Source organism: Pistacia vera, unplaced genomic scaffold, assembly GCF_008641045.1.
Source record: "Pistacia vera cultivar Batoury unplaced genomic scaffold, PisVer_v2 Contig182, whole genome shotgun sequence".
Classification (NCBI taxonomy): Eukaryota; Viridiplantae; Streptophyta; class Magnoliopsida; order Sapindales; family Anacardiaceae; genus Pistacia; species Pistacia vera.
The window spans coordinates 12,963-29,663 of NW_022195917.1; the positions used below are offsets into that span (position 1 = coordinate 12,963).

At 35.3% G+C, this 16,701-nt stretch overlaps 1 protein-coding gene across 1 annotated transcript; it reads left to right on the top strand.

Annotated features, from left to right (window-relative positions):
• The first annotated feature begins 15,717 nt into the window (after positions 1 to 15,717).
• LOC116126672 (zinc finger protein ZAT11-like) lies at positions 15,718 to 16,403 on the top strand. The gene has a single exon (XM_031412351.1). The coding sequence runs from the start codon at positions 15,774 to 15,776 to the stop codon at positions 16,239 to 16,241; it is 468 nt and encodes a 155-aa protein (XP_031268211.1). The 5' UTR covers positions 15,718 to 15,773; the 3' UTR covers positions 16,242 to 16,403.
• Positions 16,404 to 16,701: the final 298 nt, after the last annotated feature.

The window sequence follows — 16,701 nt, forward strand, 5'->3', positions numbered from 1 at the left end:
TATTTAAAGAATATATAACTGATTTTTAAACAACGCCTGCTACATAAATGAAATATTCATTATTTGAGAGAATGGAAACTGATAATACAAGAGAAAGTTGGCAGAAAGCATTATTATGTACTAGAATAAGAAAGTTAGCAGATCAGGAACAGTTTTCAATTTGTAACAATACGGGGCCCTATTATATCATGAATCCGTGATCCTTGCTAAAGGTCGAACACTGACTGCTCTCATTGAGAAGATCAACCAATCCAAATAGTTTGTGACCAACCAGTACACCACCATTACTTATAAAACCTTCTCTATTGTCGAATGAAAGGCTCCTGGGACTTTACGGATGGTGATCCAATGCAAGATTCCTGGGACTCGACAGATGGTGGTCTTGGCGGTGGCCATGACGGCTGCAGTGGCATTGTGTCAATTACTATCCGACCAATTCCATAACTGGCGTGTCCCTATAGTCGGATTAAAAGCTATCAAAACCCTTTATAAATAGCAGAATGCCTTGACTTCCAATACGTTCAGAAACTTACACAATAATAAAATCATTTCTCATCGATAGCCTATGGTTAGGTCAAATTAGAGATAACGAGGATAGATACATAATCTCAAGTAATACTACAAGTACAATATTTTCTATACAACATTATGTGGTAAGATATGATTTGTTAATTAAAAGTTAAAATTAAACTTTTACCCAATCACATCTTGCCATATAATGTTGTATGAGAATGATGTATGTGAAGTATTATTCTCTCAGGTTTGACTCCCCATCTAAACATCCGTCATTTAAGTGGAGATTATAACAGTAGATTATTGCGTTAGTCTTCCAAAGATTAATCAAGATATACATAAACTGACCTCTCAAAGATTAATAAGGTGTGCATATTTAATTTTAAAAAAAAAAAAATCAACCTAAGATACTTCTAATGCAATACACCTTAGACACCCTGGTACTGTCGCTGCCAACAGTAAAATCATGTCGTTGCCGACAGTAAAATCATGTCGTAGAAAGGGCGTCACCGGGTTGACACTACAAATCAAAAACACATCATTACGAAGCTTGAGGGTACACAAGTCAACAGAATGAGGATCACTCGATAAATAAATTGCAAAATGTTCTAATACCAAGACAATTATACGAAAGCTTGTAATCGCTGGATTTTCTATAGAATTCAAACTTTATATGTTCTTCATTTAGTTTTCGTTTCTCAAATATGCCAAAAATATTCTACTGTCTTGAATGTTGTTTATGACAATCATCACAATTTCACTTGCAGTTATCATTTTAGACATCTGAGAGAATCTACGCACCAATTTATCATAAGAAATAAAGTACAAGAACAGTAACAAAGAATCCTAGGATGCAATTATATGTCAACATGTTGTAAGATGGCGGCGTTGGTCGTGGAGGAGGTGGTCGGGGACTCAAAAGGCGTATGGCCATATCTGTGTCAACCACCCTCTGACCATTCCAAAACAGCAGGCGTTTCCCCTACAATCAGATTTATGCTATAATAAAATCTAACACAACCTATCTCAAGGTTAATTAATGCAAATAATATTTCATATGTAATGACTAATGAATACTTTAATAGAGAACAATATTTTAAACAACACGAGTAACAGACAGTGTCCTTTAAATTTACCATAACTTTTCCTCGATGGTCTTCCATATCGGGCAAATAACGTTAAGAGTTCAGGATGGGCGTGACTTGTGATTTTACATTTTTTTTTTAAGTATAAACGAGATATACCCACCCAAGGTTTGGCAAATTTACAAGTTTCTACCTATAGTTTCATAAATTCCATATTTACACCCTTAAATTAACATTATTAATGAATTTTGACTTCTCACACAGTTGCAAAATGTGCTATTACCATATTGCCCATAACTTTTGATTACACAGCCACCCAGCCACCATCACCACTACCACCACCCTTCAACACCATCACAACCGAAACCCCAAAGTCACTACCACCCATCACAATTCCACCCATCCACCACCATCGACATAGTTGCAAACAGTGCTATTATCATACTGCCCTTGACTTTTGATTACACTGCCACCCAGCCACCATCACCACTACCACCACCTTTCAACAACATCACGACTGAAACCCCAAAGTCACCACCACCTACCACCATTCCACCCATCCACCACCATTGCAATCCCTCTAAACCCCAAAGTCAGCCCCATCGTCACCAAAGAACCACCAAATCACTCACAAATTCAGCCGCAAACTCAGCCACAAACCCACCCAAAACCACCATAAACTCAACTACAAATCCATCCAAGACAAACCACAAACCGAGCCCACCACCACCATTCCACCCATCCACCACCACCGCAATCCCTCTAAACCCGGCCCAAAGTCAGCCCCGCCGCCACCAAACAACCACCACCAAGTTACTTACAAATTCAACCACAAACCACCGCCCAAATCCACCACCCACTCACAAATCCGAAAAATGAAAGACGATTGCAAGCATGAAACGGCAACAGTGCGACCTAAGATGGTAACCGTTGTGTCAAGGGAGAAGAAAGGAGCTTGATGTTGGCGGTGGACAGTAGACTAAGTGAAAACACAACAAACTTAGGCACACATCACGGTGGAGAGATGCAGTAGCGAAAGGTGGAAATGAAAGCTGTTGGTGGTAATGTTGGTGGGGTTTTTGAAGAGGATGGTGAGAGGAAGATGATGATGGAGTCAAGTGGTTAAATCGACGCCGGAAACCGTCCAAATCGGGCTTGAGAACAGTTGATCGAGCAAGATTGGGGGTCACACAAACAATGCAAAAATGGTGCAAGATCAGTCCGAAAACGAACCAATCCGGCTTGGGAAAGGTGTAATCAGTGATGAGGAGATGATTTATGCAGATTTTGGTGCAAAATTCGGCTGAAATCTGACTAAAATCTAGGAGAGAAAGGAAGGATTAAAAGGAGGGAGAGAGAGGAGTAGGACGGCTGTGTGTTGACCATTTTACCCTTTAACAATTAAATTAAACAATTTTCTAATTTAAGGGTGGAAATTGGAATTTATAAAACCATGGGTGGGAATTGGAGATTCGCCAAACCTTGAGTGGGTAAACGGCATTTACTCTTTTTTTAACCCAATTGAATAATTCTCTCCCTTTACCTACCCCGCTGATTATTTTATCTCACTCTTAAACCCTTAATTAAAAATTCTAAGTGGGTCTAAGAATAATAAATCCCTCATCACTCCTTAAGAAGCCACACAGAGGTCTGAAGTTTGAACTCACGGCATATAAAAAGCACAAAAGGGCGCCGTTATCCCGATTTGACTAATCAAAATATCCAAAGCGAGAGTTGATATTGATTTTGTCTTCTGCACCAGACGCAAGGGCTGACGACCATATAGAAAATAGTAGGCGTCATTAAAGTAAATAAAAGTCCAGGCTGGTTTTTGTCGACTTAAAATGAAAACTGAGGTTCTTTCTCTCTGCGTCACTGCTTTTGTTTTCTTTCATTTTCGAATACTACTTGTATTCGTGCAGAAATGCTCACGACTTAAATGTGTTTTTCCAAGGTTATTATTTAGACTTGGATTACGTGCAAGTAAATTACAATGAGGAAACGGTAATAGTGAGCTTACGAGGCTTCGCTAAGTAGGCTTTTTGTTTAACTGTGTTTTTCCAAGGTTTTTACAAGGTTATGTGTGTGTGTCCCCTCTAAAATGGAGTTGACGCCCCCTTTTATACATGCATTCTAATAATAGTTGAGGGTTGATAGGTTACAATGTGGATTACACGATGTTAAGAATTTCTTCTCTTTCGATCTGAAGTTTCTATGAGTGATCCATGCAGGTACCATTATGTTGACCAATACTCCATGCAACAGAACGCAAAGTTCAAAATTCTCCTCGACTAATTCATGTGCAATTATCATACAGTAACCCAGATTGGCTTTAAAATTTTTTATATATATATGATCCAGACCAGATCCTGTGGGAATGTTGAATAGAATTTTTCCAAAATTTCAGAACAACCTTTTAAAAGTATTTCATCCTATGCTTGCTCCAATCAGGATTTGTGTCTGAATCTTTGAATCTCCAAAAGTGGGTACGTATAGTGATTTTGACGAAGCAGTTTCAAGGAAGGATGGTGAGCGTGTTATGTGAGATCCCGCATTAGTCATGCACTCATGCTTCTTCTAAAATAATATGATTAAGGATTAAAATAATTCCTGCATTGTTACAAATAGACAAAATAAGATTTCCCACTAAATACTTAGCCTCCGTTTGGTTCATTATTATGATAGTTTTTAGAATAATCTTTTAAAAAAAGTTAAATTGGACAGATATTACGATGTAGGATTTAGAAATTAATAAAAATATCCTCTATGTTTATTTATTTATTAAACACTCCTATAATAAAATATTAAAAGTTAACAAAAACACTTTCAACCCACCCATTAAATACGGACAGCTGGCCACCACCGTCGGAGGGTGGCCGGAGTGTTTTTGCAATTTAAAAAAAATATATTTGAGGATGTTTAGTTAAATTAATAAATTTAAAAGGTTTAAAAGAAATTGAAAAATATAGAATAATAATTTAGGAATAATGATATTTTACTGTTTAACTTTTTTAGGAATACTAATAATAGTATTCCCAAAAGTAAAACAAATGGAGCCTTAATTCCTGTGTTCCACACCCACAGTTCAATTTTTCATTTTATGGAGCCTTAATTCCTGTGTTCCACACCCACAGTTCAATTTTTCATTTTATAGTCATTCAAATCTACCTTTTTTTTTTTTTTTTTTTTTTAATCTAAAGGTTGGTTTGGTAATTAAAGAAATTTATTTTTTATAAGAGAAAAAATCAATAATTTAACTACTCTGAAGTGATTGAGTAATTCAATAAGGACACTTAAATATATTATTTAAGAGATTTTGAGTTTGAATTTCTTTCTAACTACTAATAAGATAATTATTAATATTCTTATTTAATTATTAATTTTGCGATTTTAAAAAATTAATTGTTGTGTGCTTAAGCGGACTCCAATACTCTCAATCATTCAGAAAAAAAAAAAAAAAAAAAAAAATCAATGACTTAACCCTTTTTTAATTATGATATGACCATAAATAAATAGAAGGGTAGTATTAATTGTGATGGCGTGACACGGTGCGTGATGTAAGAGCGAGGAAGGTGTGTGTATGTTGTGAATTAGCAGTACAGGTATCTAGAATTAGAAGCGTAGTACTAATAGTGTGAAAAGAGGAAGCTTACACTCAACTTACTTAGAAATGGGTTAAATATGGACCGCGTATATTTACTGACAAGGCGCCAATTGAGTTGAATACTTGCCAAGCACGTTTCTTATCTTCCGACTATTCCACTGCATTAACTATTGTACTTTTCTTTCTTACTTGCTCTCATACTTAATCCCCCATTACGTCTCCACGCGCTTTGCTCGATTGTAGTCTGTAGCAGCCTTTATGGTCTGATAATACAAGTTTGGAGGATGATTTTTCTTCCATGTTCTGTTTATATCTTTTTCTTTCTGCTTCAGTTGACAAGGTGTGAAATGGTTGTGAAAAAAGAATATGGTTATAAAATGGTGATGTTCATTTGTGTCTTTTATGTTCTGATTAATGCCACAGCTGTGGATGAGGTTTTAGGCTCTATTATATGATTGGAATCTGATAAACATGGATTGTTAAAGTGTTTTTGTCAATTTTAAAAAAAAAATTAAAGATTGTTTAGTTAATTTAATAAATTTAAAAGGTTTAAAAAAAATTGAATAATATAGAATAATATTTTTAAAATAAAAAAATAAATATATATTTTAGATAAAATAGGAAATAAAGTAGTGAAAAATTGTATACAGGCACCCTGCGATTCTTTCTCTCTGCATCACTGCTTTTGTTTTCTTTCATTTTCGAAATGCTCAGGAGTCACGACTTAATGTGTACGGTGTTTCTATTTTCCTAGTCAACCAAAACCAAACCTAACCAAGTACAATTACAATTACAATTTTAAGAAAAATAATAGTCAGGTTCCAAGATAATACTTTGACAATTTAGGACGCCTATAGTGGAGTATAATATTTATACAATATACTTTTCAAAACGCGTCAATTGGGATAAGATTTATTATTCTTTGGTTTTAAATATTTAAATACAGTATATAAACATTTCAATTTGTGTTAAATATAAATTTTAATAATTACAATTTTTATTATTATTTATTTTACAAATACTTTTTTTAATTTTTAACTTAAACAAATAGCTAGTAGACATCTACAACTTGCAAGCCTTTAAACACATTTAATTCTATTGTTACAAAAATCCGCAACAACAAAAAATATCCGATCCACCAAGATGGGACTAGGTAGGATGTGTGTAATTACGGGTAATTAGCTACGTAATGGAGTTTATGTCAAATAATGAAAGACAAACGAGATTTTTAAAGTGATTCGACGGATTAAAACCAAGTCTATGTCCGCTGCTATCTTATTATTTAGACTTAGATTACGTGCAAGTAAATTACAAGTAGGAAACCGTAATAGCGAGCTTACGAGGCTTCGCTAAGTAGGCTCTTTGTTTAAGTGTGTTTTTCCAAGGTTTTTATAAGGTTATGTATGTGTGTCCCCTCTAAAATGGAGGTGATGCAATCCTTTTATACATCATTCTGATAGTGGTTGAGAGTTGGTAGGTTACTGTATGGATTACACGTATAATCTCTCGTAATTTGAACCTGAGTCAGTTTTGCCCATACTTAAGTTAGAGTAATGATGTTTAGGTCTAAAGGATTTATTGACTAAATCATTTGTTACGGGGTCGACACATGGGATGATCATGTCTGTTCGATCTTGGCATGGTTCGCAATCAGTTGGCGCGAATCGGACTGTAGGAAAATCATGCACAACAAATTCTTGAATCAGACCGTTGGAAAATCATGCACAACAAATTCTTTTAAAAACGTATATATAATCAATATATTTCCTAAAAAACGTATATATAATCAATATATTTCCTAAAGCGTTTCTAATTATTTATACTCATGCTATAGGCATACCCTCTATATAAATAATTGATCAACAATATCGGGTTTTACAAATATTCGATACTGACAAAAAGCTGTTATTAAAAAGATGCTCAGCTTGGCTCATGTTAAGAATTTCTGCTCTTCGATTGAAGTTTCTACGAGTGATCCATGCAGGCACCTTTATGTTGTCCAAGACTCCATGCAACAGAAGTTACAGAACGCAGAAGTTCAAAATTCTCCTTGACCAATTCACGTGCGATTATTATACAGTACCCCAGATTGGCGTTAAAAATTAAAGTATATTATGTATATATTACCCCAGATTGGCGTTAAAATTAAACGGATATATATATATATATATATATATATATATATATAAGAGTAAAACCTATCTGATACTCTATATAAGAATAAACTTTATATAGTCATAAAAAATTATATTTTTAATTTGGGATAGTTATAAATAAGAATAAACTCTACGTTATAATAAGTTGTAATTTTTCTAATTCCCGTCTTAAGAAAAATTGTCTTCATATAATAATAATTATCTGTATATTAGAAAAAAAATATATGTTATATTACATTAAAGGTTTAAGATGAAATAAAATATTTATCTAAAGTTGTTTGAGATAATGATTTATACTTTAGAGTTGTTACTACATCTTTTAATTTACGGGTAGATTACTCGCTAGCATGAACATCTTCTTGTTGAAACCAAATATTTCTAGTTTCTCAAGCATGTTTAAAGCTTCTTGGCACAAAACTTTTTATATTTCCGTACTATCATCCTCGTGATTATTTCTTTTATATTTTTATCTAATTGTAGTAATGATTTCTTCTTTAGTTAAAGCATACATGACTTATTACTTATTTGGATGATTGAGAAAGACATTAATATCAATTCGATTAGTATAATGAAATTATCGAATCTTATCACTAAATTTTACAATGATTCTTTGATTCTTCTTATCCATCTCGTTTGTAACTTGCAATTCATCGACATCGGGAATCCTAATTTGGTAATGATTAAAACAATTAACAATAGACAATAGTACGTGGCTTCACATCAATTTGCTACATAATTTTGTAATGATTAAAACGATTGGCAATAGTTTGTGGCTTCACATCAATTTGACAATATAACAACTGCATTTACAATTTCATCTGTTTAAAGACACAATCTTTTATCTGTTTCAAAAATAAATAATTGAAGCGTTGAATTGAAATCTTAATAGTATTAAAACATCAATTGAAATCCTAATATTATACTATTAAAATATGAATTATAAAGAAATTTTTGTTACCATACATCTATTAAGTTATAATCTTCTCATAATAATAAAATTAATTAATCAAAGCATTACGATTATAAAGAGATTTTACTGTATATATGTGTGTGTGATCCAGACTAGACCCTGCGTGAATGTTGAATAGAATTTTTCCAAAATTTCAGAACAACCTTTTAAAAGTATCCAATCAGGATTTGTGTCTGAATCTTTGAATCTCCAAAAGTGGGTAGGCATAGTTGATTTTGACGAAGCAGTTTCTACGAAGGCTGGTGAGCGTGTTATGTGGGATCCCGCGTTATTCATGCGCTCATGCTTCTTCTGAAATAATATGATTAAGGATTAAAATAATTCCTACTTACTTCATTATTACAAATACACAAAATAAGATTTCCCACTAAATACTTGTTAATACTTAATTCCCGTGTCCACACCCACACCCACAGTTCCATTTTTTATTTTATAGTTGTTATGCCTAAAAAAGTAGGGTTGATATAGAGTCCTGTCAGTGTAAGCGGTCAGAGTTTAGATAGGTCCTACAGTCATTCAAATACAGTCACGTCGCATGCTGACATGAACGAAATGCTCCTGATAGTGTAGTGCGTGTGCGCCAGATTGACGAAAGGCTAGGGACAGCCCACGTGTCCAATCCCTGCACACGTCGAGTAAATCACTCGATTAGGTGAACAACGAGACATAAGGAATGATTTGCACGGCAACCTGACCCACTCATAGATTTAGTAATCATTACCTTAATTCATCACACTATAAATAGAGGGCTCCTCTCCCATTTGCGGGATTGGCTGATTTCTCTCTGGAATAACATATATTCTCTCCCTTGTAATTACTTGTATTCTCCAAAATATACATCAACTCACGGAACGCAACCTGATCCCATATATTAATACAATACCAATAGACGTAGGATTCGCTTACTTAAGCATCTGAACCACTTTAAATATTGTTCTCCATCTCTTACTCACTTCAATACCCTCATATTCACGTATGTCTTCTGAGCCAGCTCAACATTTCCCACGTGCGGTTAGTTGGTGTCAAAATCAAGCATCAACAATATTCATTCCTGAGATGGTAACGGATGGCGATCCAATGCAAGATTCCTGGAACTCGACAAATGGTGGTCTTGGCGGCGGCCATGACGGCTGCAGTGGCATTGTGTCAATTACTATCTAACCAGTTACATGACTAGCTTGTCCCTATAGTCGGATTAAAAGCTATCAAAACCCTTTATAAATAGCAAAATGCTTTGACTTCCAATATCGTTCAGAAACTTACACAAGAATAAAATCATTTCCCATTTATGGCTAGCTCAGATGGTTAGGACAAATTGGAGATAACAAGGATAGACACCCGATCTCAAGTTTGATTCCCCATCTGAACATCTATCATTTAAGTGGAAGTCGTAGCAGTAGGTTATTGTGTTAGTCTTCTAAAAATTAGTCAAGGTGCGCATAAATTAACCTAAATACTTTAATTTAAAAAAATATATAAAAAATAAAAAAAATAAAAATCAACCTGAAGATACTTCTAATGCAATACACCTTATACACCGTGGTACTGCCGCTGCCAACAGTAAAATCATGTCGTAGAAAGGGAGTCACTACAAATAAAAAACACAAAATTCATCATCATTACGAAGCTTAAGGATACACAAGTCAACAGAATTTATCGAGGATCACTTGATAAATAAATTGCAAAATGTTCTAACACCGAGACAATTATACGAAAGCTTGTTGTTGAAACGTGATTTTGACACCAACTAAATACACGTGGAAAATGCTGAGCTGACTTAGAAGACACATGTGTATGGGAGTATGGAACTGGATAAAAAATGAAGAACGGTGTTTAAAGTGGTTCAGATACTTGCGAATCCTATGTCCACTGGTATCGTATTAATATATTTGAGAAAGCGACCTGATTTACAGAAGATTACAAGAAAGAGTATATATGTTGTTCCAGAGAGAAATTAGATAATCCCACAAACAGGAGAGGAACCCTCTATTTATAGTAGGATGAGTTGAGGTAATGATTACTAAATCAGTGAGTGGGTCAGATTGCCGTACAAATCCTTCCTTGCGTCCCGTTATTCACCTGCTCGAGTAATTTACTCGACTCTTGCAGGGATTGAACACGTGGATTGCCTCCAGCCTTTCACCAGCCTGGCACACACCTACTACACTGGCAGGAGCATGCTACTTGCGTCAGCGTGCAACGTGGCTGCGTCTGAATGGCTGATGGACTTACCTAAGCTTTGACCACTTACGCTGATAGGGCACTGCATCAGCCCTGCTTTTCCAGGCATAACACTTGTAATCGCTGGATTTTCTATAGAATCCAAACTTTATATGTTCTTCATTTAGTTTTCGCTTCTCAAATATGCCAAAAATATTATATTGTCTTGAATGTTGTTTATGACAATCATCACAATTTCACTTCCAGTTATCATTTTAGACAACTGAGAGAATCTACGCACCAATTTATCATAAGAAATAAAGTATAAGAATATTAACAGAGAATCCTAGGATGCAATTATATGTCAACATGTTGTAAAATGGCGGCGTTGGCCGTGGGGGAGGTGGTCGGGGACTCAGAAGGCGTATGGCCATATCTGTGCCAACCACCCTCTGACGATTCCAAAACAGTAGGCGTTCCCCCTACAATCAGATTTATGCTATAATAAAATCTAATACAACCTATCTCAAGGTTAATTAATGCAAATAATATTTCATATGTAATGACTAATGAATACTTTAATAGAGAACAATATTTTAAACAACACGAGTAACAGACCTTGTCCTTTTAATTTACCATAACTTTTCCTCGATGGTCTCCCATATCGGGCGAAACGGAAGGGTGTGACTTATGATTTTACTTTTTTTTTTTTTTTTTTTTTTTTTTTAAAGTGTAAACGACATGAACCCACCCATGGTTTGGTGAATTTACAAGTTCTCACCCATAGTTTCATAAATTCTAGATTTCTACCCTTAAATTAACACTGTTAATGAATTTTGACTTCTGACACAGTTGCAAACAGTGCTATTACCATATTGCCCTTAACTTTTGATTACACCGCCATCCAGCCACCATCACCACTACCACCACCTTTCAACACCATCACGACCGAAACCCCAAAGTCACCATCATTCCACCCATCCACCACCATCGAAATCTCTATAAACCCCAAAGTTAGCCCCGTCGTCACCAAACAACCACCAAATCACTCACAAATTCAGCCACAAACCCACCAAACCCACCACAAACTCAGCTACAAACCCATCCAAAAACAACCACAAACCGAGCCCACCACCACCATTCCACCCATCCACCACCACCGCAATCCCTCTAAACCTCAAAGCCAGCTCCACTGCTACCAAACAACCACCATCAAGTTACTCACAAATTCAACCACAAACCACCACCCACTCACAAATCTGGGAAATTAAAGATGATTGCAAGCAAGAAACATTAACCGGTGTGACCTGAGATGGTAAACGATGTGTCAAGGGAGAAAAGAGGAGCTTGATGTTGGCGGTGGATGGCAGACTCAGTGAAAACGCAACAAACTCAGGCACGCATCACGATGGAGAGATGCAGAAGGGAAAGGTGGAAATGAAAGCTGTTGGTGGCAGTGTTGGTGGGGTTTTTGAAGAGGATGGTGAGAGGAAGATGATAATGGAGTCAGGTGGTTAAATCGACGTCGGAAACCGTCCAATCGGGCTTGAGAATAGTTGATCGAGCAAGATTGGGGGTCACACAAACATTGCAAAAACGGTGCAAGATCAGTCCGAAAACGAACCAATCAGGCTTGGGAAAGGTGTAATAAGTGATGAGGAGATGATTTATGCCGATTTTGGTGCACATATCGACTAAAATCTAGGAGTGAAAGGAGGGAGACAGAGGGACTGAGGGGTGGGACAGCTGTGTGTTGACCATTTTACCCTTTAATCATTAAATTAAACAATTTTTAGTTAATTTAACAGTGGGAATTTGGAATTTATAAAACCATGGTGGGAACTGGAGATTCGCCACCTTGGGTGGGTAAATGTGGTTTACTCTTTTTTTACCCAATTGAATTATTCTCTCTATTTACCTACTCCGCTAATTATTTTATCTCACTCTTAATCCCTTAATTAAAAATTCCAAGTGGGTCTAAGAAATAATAAATCCCTCATCACTCTTTAAGAAGCCACACAGAGATCTGAAGTTTGAACTCACGGCATATCAAAAGCACAAAAAGGCGCCGTTATCCCGATTTGACTAATCAAAATATCCAAAGCGAGAGTTGATATTGATAGTGTCTTCTGCACCAGACGCAAGGGCTGACGACCATATAGAAAATAGTAGGCGTCATTAATGTAAATAAAAGTCCAGCTTGGTATTTGTCGACTTAAAGTTAAAACTGAGGTTCTTTCTCTCTGCGTCACTGGTTTTGTTTTCTTTCATTTTCGAGTGCTACTAGTATTCGTGCAGAAATGCTCACGACAAATATGTGTACGGTGTTTCAAAACGCGTCAATTGGGATAAGGATTTATTATTCTTTAGTTTTAAATATTTAAATACAGTATATAAGCATTTCAATTTGTGTTAAATATAAATTTTAATAATTACAATTTTTTTAATATTTATTTTACAAATACTTTTTTTAATTTTTAACTTAAACAAATAGCTAGTAGACATCTACAACTTGCAAGCCTTTAAACACATTTAATTTTATTGTTACAAAAATCCGCAACAACAAAAAATATCCAATCGACCAAGATGGGACTAGGTAGGATGTGTATAATTACAGGTAATTAGCTACGTAATGGAGTTTATGCTAAATAATGAAAGATAAACGAGATTTTTAAAGTGGTTCGACGGGTTAAAACTAAATCTATGTCCACTGCTATCTTATTATTTAGACTTAGATTACGTGCAAGTAAATTACAAGGAGGGAACCGTAATAGCGAGCTTACGAGGCTTCGCTAAGTAGGCTCTTTGTTTAAGTGTGTTTTTCCAAGGTTTTTATAAGGTTATGTATGTGTGTCCCCTCTAAAATGGAGGTGATACAATCCTTTTATACCTGCATTCTGATAGTAGTTGAGAGTTGGTAGGTTACTGTATGGATTACACGTATAATCCCCTGTAATTTGAACCTCAGTCAGTTTTGCCCATACTTAAGTTAGAGTAATGATGTTTAGGTCTAATGGACTTATTGACTAAATCATCTGTTGCGGGGGCAACACATGGGGTGATCATGTCCGTTCGGTCTTGGCATCGTTCGCAATCAGTTGGCGCAAATCAGACCGTGAGAAAATCATGCACAACAAATTCTTGAATCGGATCGTTGGAAAATCATGCACAACAAATTATTTTAAAAACGTATATTTAATCAATATATTTCCTAAAGCGTTTCTAATTATTTATACTCATGCTAAATGCATACTCAGTATATAAATAATTGATCAACAATATCGGGTTTTACAAATATTCGATACTGACAAAAAGCTTTTATTAAAAAGATGCTCAGCTTGGCTCATGTTAAGAATTTCTTGCTCTTTCGATCTGAAGTTTCTACGAGTGATCCATGCAGGTACCATTATGTTGACCAATACTCCATGCAACAGAACACAGAAGTTCAAAATTCTCCTTGACTAATTCATGTGCAGTTATTAAAATTAAAGTATTATTTATTTATGTATATATATATATGTGATCCAGACCAGACCCTGTGTGAATGTTGAATAGAATTTGTCCAAAATTTCAGAACAACCTTTTAAAAGTATTTCATCCTATGCTTGCTCCAATCAGGACTTGTGTCTGAATCTTTGAATCCAAAAGTGGATAGGTAAAGTTGATTTTGACGAAGCAGTTTCTAGGAAGGACGGTGAGCGTGTTATGTGAGATCCCGCATTACGGCATTAGTCATGCACTCATGCTTCTTCTAAAACAATATGATTAAGGATTAAAATAATTCCTGCATTATTACAAATACACAAAATAAGATTTCCCACTAAATGCTTAATTTCCGTGTCCTACCCACAGGTCTTGAATTTGAATCTTTTCTCGATTACTAATAAGATAGTTATTAAAGTTTTTATCCGATTGATAGTTCTAAAATTTTAAAAGATTAGTTAAAATATCTGTAAGTGAATTCGAACATTCGCAATCAATTAAAAAAAAAAAAAAATCAATGATATGGGCATAAATAAATAGAAGGGTAGTATTAATTGTGATAGCGTGACACGGTGCGTGATGTAAGATCGAGGAAGGTGAGTATGTTGTGAATCAGCAGTACGGATAGTGTGTGAAAAGAGGAAGCTTACACTCAACTTACTTAGAACTGGATCATATATGGACCGCGTATATTTACTCACAAGGCGCCGCTTGAGTTGAGAGTACTTGCCACGCACGTTTCTTATCTTCCGACTCTTCCACTGTATTAACCATTGTACTTTTCTTTCTTACTTGCTTTCATACTTAATTCCCCTATTACGTCTCCACGCGCTCTGCTTTACTGTAGCCTAACCGCCATCTACAAGTTGTTTGGTACAACCAATCTCTATCTAACTATCCGACTTTTATTAAAGTATTCAACTTCGATTTTATGTTTTATTGACTCACTACTTATTATATAAACTATTTAACTTAAGAATTTATTTTTTATTAGTTTACAAAGTTATTTCATTTACTAGTGACTTTAATAACAGCTTGTGAAGTAAGTAAAATAAAAGTCAAACATCATAAATTTCAGATACATGAGTATATAAAAGTCTATATTATTTAATTTTTTTGATAAATAGAAAAAAAAAATTGTTTGATTGGGATATGTAATTTAGAGTGGCTTTTATTGAATTTTTACAAATTCTAGCATAAGTCTAGATACAATGTTTCTAAAAATAAAAAATAAAAAAATAAGTAATTTTGTTGCTAAAATCTAAATCATGAATTAATCAAGTCATAAATGGTTTAGTCTATTCAAACTATAGAATATTGTCGCACTTTCACAGAACTGTACATAATTTGAATTATTTCAATGTTTTCATAATTTCTCTTGATATTTTCAGCATGTATTTGGCACGCGCTATTAGTGCGCCTCGAATAGAATAGATATCTAGAATCGTCAATGCTGAAGGAAGACTGCTGGCTTCAAACGGCTCTTTACCAAGTTTAGATCATCACATACGCGGACACGCTAACGAACGTGGCACACCCGGCGTTCGTACTTTCTTATCCATAAGTTCGGTCATATTTACACTAGAACCATCATGATTTTTCTTAATCCCCAAGTCATCAAGGGCATATCTGCCATCTAGTCAACGACAGATACAGGTCATACTTCGCTAACTTACAACCTATAAATACAACTCCCACATGTATCAAGCTCCATTCCATTCAACAATCAACAAAACAAACTCACAAAGTAGAGTAAATCTTTTAGTTTTCAGATTCATCAATTCAGTTCACACTTAAGCGTCATGAAGAGAAGCATTGCAGAAATTGAAGGTGAAGTTAGAGCCATGGACATGGCCAAGTGTTTGATGTTGCTCTCTAAGGTTGGCGAAACCGATTCGGGAAACCGTGTCTTTACGTGCAAAACATGCAACAGGGAGTTCTCGTCATTTCAGGCGTTGGGCGGGCACAGAGCTAGTCACAAGAAGCCGAAATTGATGGGAGGAGAGTTATTTGATAATTCCCAGATGCCTGCTTCTCCTAAGAAGCCTAAAACACACGAGTGTTCGATTTGTGGGCTTGAGTTTTCCATCGGCCAAGCGCTTGGTGGCCACATGAGGAGACACAGGGCTGCTATGACTGGTGATGCGTTGGTTACTCGGCCTCTTTTGCCGGTTCCAGTTCTGAAGAAATCGAACAGTAGCAAGAGAGTTCTGTGCCTGGATTTGAACTTGACGCCGTTCGAGAATGATTTTAAGTTATGGGTGGCTTAGATTAGTTTATTGTATCTTAGATACTAGGTTTAGTTTCTTCTTCTTTGTATTTACCAACTTGTTGGAATTTTGTTCCGGTATTTGTTCATTTGTTTCTACCGACAGTCACAGATATATATTTTCGTTTAATTTCTTGTATATGATTCAGACTTGTTTCAGTGAGATATTATCTATGATTCTATTTGAGTTATTTTATTTATTTAAACTTTCCTCAGCAGTACTGAATTTTATTCTTCTTTTATTGAGAGGTTTCTGCATATTTAAAATTGTTTGATTTTCTTCAATTCATAAAGTTTGCCTGGGCATGCATCTGTACAAATTAAAAGGAAACCATCCTTCCTAACTAATTTGCCGTTTGTCATGGCGTAGAACATTTGCAGAGTGATATTCTCTCCATTTTATGCATCTGAATTTCTCAATATCAACCTTGATTGCCAGAGGAAGAAGATATAATTTAAGT